The 5,535-nt window shown below is 36.9% G+C and overlaps 1 protein-coding gene across 2 annotated transcripts in view; it reads left to right on the top strand.

Moving 5' to 3' along the window:
* csmd2 (CUB and Sushi multiple domains 2) overlaps window positions 1–5,535 on the top strand; it is a gene marked incomplete at its 5' end in the record, with an annotated part of 325,712 nt that overhangs the window by 278,229 nt on the left and 41,948 nt on the right. For both annotated transcript variants that reach the window (XM_014021334.1, XM_014021333.1), the window contains 1 exon segment: window positions 3,941–4,129. In XM_014021334.1, coding sequence (XP_013876788.1) covers window positions 3,941–4,129 — 189 coding nt within the window.

Here is a 5,535-nt window from a genome sequence, read left to right as displayed (position 1 = left end):
GTTCATGTACTGAGACCAGTAATATTTGGGGTCACAAGTTTTTGCCATGAATATTTTGTGGGTCAGAATATAAAAAGTTTGGGAACCACTGCCTTAGAGAAGAACCCGTCCAGAAGACCTATACAATTTTTTTCTTCTTGTATTTCTTTGTTTAAACAGGTTTTTGTGTTTAAGTGAATATTTACATTTAGAGTTTAAAATGTTTGATTTTCTTCTTTAGAATTTAGTTTATTAGCAAACTGAAYTGTATTGTGTATTTTTGTTGTAGTTAGTTTATTGTATTGTGTTGTGTTAGCCTTCATGTGTTGTAATGGTCTGATCAGCCAGAGTGTATATAAACCCTTGTGTGTCATGTGTCAGAAGTTATGTTTTTTTTGTTATGCAGTCATTTTGGYCACATTTTTGCCTGAGTTCATTTTGTTATGTTGGTCTCTTTTATGAGCTCWGTTTGGTTTTGTAAGTAAATTTTTTTGGGTTAAAATAAAACCTTATTTTTCTAATAATTCCTGTGACTCCTCCTGTTTCACCTCGGCCCATCACATGCCCTTTTCTGGGTTAATACTAATAGGGCCCCTAAAAAACACAATAAAAAAATAGAGAAACTTGGAGAATATAAAGTGTAGCACTTTGAATGCAGCAGATGAAGGTAATAAAAAAAGTTTTCTGTACATGCATTGAAAAAAATCATGCTGGTTTTAAATATATTATAATGATTTGYCAACAATTTTGTCAACTGTTAATTTTAACTTGCTTTATAGATTCCCATCTTGTCATTGTTTTTATTTTACTCATAAAATGTTTTCAAAACAATTACAAAAATAAAATCATGGGAGTAGTTTAATCTYTGAATGAACTCCAAAGTCTCAGCTGCCTCATATTGCAGGTTAAATATGTAGAAAGTGACAAATACTGCTGCAAATCCTGTCACAAATGTTGGCTGGGCCCCCTCAAAATCGATATGGCCTTCATTGCTGATCATCCATTCAGACACAAGTTGCTCGTTGCCACCTATGAYGGACAGTGACATAAGTTTTTACTAAACATCCTGCTGCATCTGGAAAACCCACATTTGATCATCACATTTGACACGCAACAATGCTTTTTGCATGTGTCTTAATACACAWCTTGGAACATATGTTGCACAATGTCATTTTTAAAAATGCTTTCCCCCCAATTTCAAACATTTGGGTTCCAAAATAATCTAAAATTGACAGTAATAACTTTCTTTAGAGTACCAGCAAATTCAAACTGTACCTTTCATGTGGTCCAGGAACACAATAAAACCGTGGTCTGAAACCTGCAATAAAATGCAAAAGTAAGTAAAAAAGCCAACAAAGAAATTTAAAAAGCTACAATAAAATTTACTTTTCAGCGATGGGACTCGGCTGTTGTGTTGTKGTTGTATGCATGGCTAATGGCAATGTAGGCCTAACTCAAGTTCAGATGCTAATGCTAACTTGAATTTACAGTTGTCAAAAGTTATGAGATAAAAGGTGGTCTTGAATTGCTTTTGTATTACACACACACACCCCCACACACACACACACACACCAATTCACACGTACATGCAAGCACTCACATACACTTTTCATTTGCTCCAAGACAAACTGAAGGCAGTTTTGAAGACACACTGTAGCTCTCTAAAAGGTCACTGACAACACACATCTCATCCTCGCTGAATTGATCGTTTAATGAACTTGACTCTTATATTTTATGTGCCACTTCCAGGTTCAGTAAGTTTCACTATCACTGATGGATTTAAACCTTTTGACTCACATCCTTGAGGTACTTGAGGCTGTAAATTATTTCTCAGAGTTGGTGAATGTCTTCTGGATCAGAGCAACTCACTGTCACTTAACTTCTAAGATAAATGACAGAAAAAAAAGGTTCTTGTTTTATTATATCAGGCACAAGACAGAAGAATTGCTGCACTGAAGTTTGGGACTGCTTATGCACACAGGTCTCTTACATCCACACGAAAAAAAGTTGATTCTCACAGATACTGTCTTTTGAAAAAAAAAAAAGTTTCAGCTTAAACAAGATGAATATCATTCAGTGTTTCTACTCTTTAATGAAGGATCAGCAAGTGCCAAGCTCAGCTTTACCCTCAGGCTAAATAAAAAAAAGCTTTAAGTATTCAAATAATGGCTCGCAGCAGGAGTATTTTAATCTTCCTGTAGACATTTTTCTCACTCTTGTTTGATAAACACTTAAATACAAACCTCATTATGAGCAATTTGAAGTTGATTTACTCGCATTTTCTTTCTTTATGATCACAAGTAAAGCTCTAGGTTCTTTGAAATAAGGTAAACGTGATGTTTCCAGTGAGACTGGCATTGTACTTTGTTAATTTTAAAAGGAACATATGCAAAATCCACTTTTTTAGCCATTAAATCCATTTTGTTGTGTACTTGGAGTCTCTGAGTGCAGAAAAGTTGACTTGATTCTCCAGGTGCTGGGTAGTTATCTTTATACGTATTCTATTCAGAGTCATATTTTTCAACTTGTTAAGTTTTCCCTATTTTCTATGAACTATTATATCACGGACATGACAGAACTACATTTTTTTTGTCTTCCTTCTCCTTTGGCTCCAGATCAGACTTTGGCTCCAACATGTGAGGCTGGATGGAAATATCTTATGTCGTTTAGTGAAAAAAAAAAAAAAATTCCTGTGTGCTGCTATATATAGTCAAAAATCTTTTTTATCAAACTAGAATGGACTGCTCTGGAAGCTGGAAGGGGACGGGGTGTGAAGCACCTCTTTTCGATTTAAAGAGACAGCCTCAAAATGAGTTCATCTGAGGCACACCTCAGAAAAGGGGTGAAAGAGGGGCTTGTGGAGTTACAAAAAGGAGGAATCCACATCAAAACATTGCAGTTCCACTTTATATAGACCCAACTGGACAGTTTAAATGTGAAAAATAAAGACTTAAAAGCATGATGTGTCTCCTTTAATCATTCTTAAGATCCAGGGATGGTATCAATTTGACTATCTGATCAGTTTAAATATCCTAACACAATTCTGGGCTCCTTTAGAATCTAGTTGACTATGTCTTGTTGGATAAGAGAAAACAGTAATTTGAAGGGATTATGTAGAAATCATTTAGCTTCAAAGGGAGTTGCAAAGAATGTATTTTCTGCATTACAAGGAGTAATTTTTTGCATTCTGCTACTTTTAGTCCAGTTTTGCAATTCACTGCTGGCAAAACTTAAACGAGTTCAGCAATAGAAGAAACAACTGGGTAGCTGTTAGACTGTGTCACAACATATCGCTCATTTCATGGTACAGCGTGTTCTAGTGAGCTCCACAGTACAGATAACTCCATCAGATTAAGGCACTGTTCTTTATAAAAACACATCAGACAGGAGCGCCACGTACTGTCTGACAATACGGGCCGAAACTGTCAGAAAGCCTCTCCACCGAGGATGTCATTGAGATGTCCTGCATGAATCCCAGGGACAGCTGGGGATGCGATGAAGGGATGGATGTGAACCGCTCAGATGTGCCACAGCAATGAAGGCCTTCGAGGCTGATGAGAGGGTTACCCGCCAAGTTAGCGTCACATCTGTCACACATGGACAATAGGCAGAGAAGAGGGAATGTGCTTATGGCTAGTCACTGATATTATATAACGTATAAGCTGTTTAGCAGAATGACTTAGCATGCGTAGCTTTGTTTTTCTGTGACGGAGTCCAGGAAGGAAAGACAATTAGCTTGGGCACGCTTTTAGTCACATCGAGTTACTCCCCGGCAACAATATGAATCTAAACAATCCAATTTATGCTTCAAGGTAAATTGAATTCTCTATAATGAACGAAACAGGCAACAGACGTGATCTGCAATCATTAAACAATACCAGGAAAACAAAAACAGATCATTGTTTCAAGCCTTTGAAATAAGAGCTTTTTTGTTTTTTGTTTCTTTTTTTCTCCTCACCAGTGACTTGTCCCATGAACGAGGTGCTGACAGCTTCCACGGGCGTCATCATGAGCCAGTCACCAGGCAGTGGCTTCCCCCATTTCGAGTCTTGCTCCTGGGTGGTCAAAGTAGAGCCTAGCTACAACATCACTTTCACTATTGAACACTTCCAGACGAGCCGTCAGTTTGATGAGCTGGAAATCTTTGATGGTAGGTCATTTCCAGCTGTTGTTAAAGTGAACCAATGTTTACTATTGGTTATCTGGAAGGATTGGAGCCGGTTGGTTGCTGCCCACTCCATGTAATGTGTCTTGGTTGATTACACTATAGATCCCATGTTGCTGGCCAAAAACTACTTTTTTTCTCAGAAATCCACAGTTAAAGCTAAATGAGGCAGACATTGAATTTACTGTCCTTAACCAAGTGGTCTTCCTCCCCAAAAAAAAAAACCCCCCCCCCCCCCCACACACACACACACCCCTCCACCCCATTTCGTGATGACAGAACATTCACATCTGCCTTGTACATTTGCATGTGATTAGAGGCAAAGTCAGCAACTCTGCCCAGCAGTTCGGAGAATACAGTGGTTGTACAACTAGTGATGCTGATTGCTGCTTTTTATCTTCTGTCGAGTGGAGAGGAACAGACAATCGCTAACATTGAGGCGGCCATGCCAATTATGGAATGATATATAAATATATATTTATTTTTTTATTTGCCTCTCAATTATGAGGTCAGCAAGTTTTAGATTTACTCATAACCCAAATCATGTCAAAGTCCATGTGTGTCAAATAAACAACTGTGTGCCCCATTTTTTTAAAATAAAACAAGACTATTTATTTAAAGGGTATGTTGAGAAATATTTGTATTAGTGTAATATAAAACTTCTTAGAGCCAATTTGATTTACTTATTTGTTTTTAGAAAAGTGGGTACCTACAAAGCCCATCCTGTTGGACAAAAAAAATTAAATCTTGCGGCCACATATTTATTATGATGTGGTCATAAGACAATTATTGCAGTCTGTTAATTATTAACACAGACAAGTTTGTTAATATAAGAATGAATGTCATACTTCAGTCCATTATGTTAGTTATGGTGTAATTCTTAACATTATACGTTGCAGCTATAAGACACAGGTTATGCCTGGAGTTGTATTTGTCTAAATTTTATTTAGTTTATTCTTTGAAGCTCAATGCTCAAAACAGGCTCCTCCCTCACACTGTGTCATAGCTGTAGAATAACTCGGAGTTATGTTGCGTTCAGGAACACATTCAATTTTTTTTGTTTCCTAACACAACCTGGGTATTCTTTGTGATCTCATAGATCTCTTTACATGAAAGATGAACAGTTTATATTAACATACACCAAATAATAATAGGTGTAGGGTAGGCCACCTTTGAACAGTTAAAAACAATATATTCAAAATTCACTTCAACAATATCTGTATGTCTCACAAGGAGAAATGTTGCTCAAAATAATTTCATGGTGACACATTATTTATCTTGTGGCCATGTGTTATTATGGCAAGGCCACAGAATACGTTTTTATCTGTCACTGGACAGGGGCTGAGGATACCAGTTTTGGTTAATAAATAATAATAGTAATACTTTTTGGT

This window comes from Austrofundulus limnaeus, unplaced genomic scaffold (genome assembly GCF_001266775.1).
Source record: "Austrofundulus limnaeus strain Quisiro unplaced genomic scaffold, Austrofundulus_limnaeus-1.0 Scaffold288, whole genome shotgun sequence".
NCBI classification, from domain to species: Eukaryota; Metazoa; Chordata; class Actinopteri; order Cyprinodontiformes; family Rivulidae; genus Austrofundulus; species Austrofundulus limnaeus.
The sequence above is the reverse complement of the archived record's forward strand: the minus strand, read 5'-3'. Positions and strand labels throughout refer to the sequence as shown.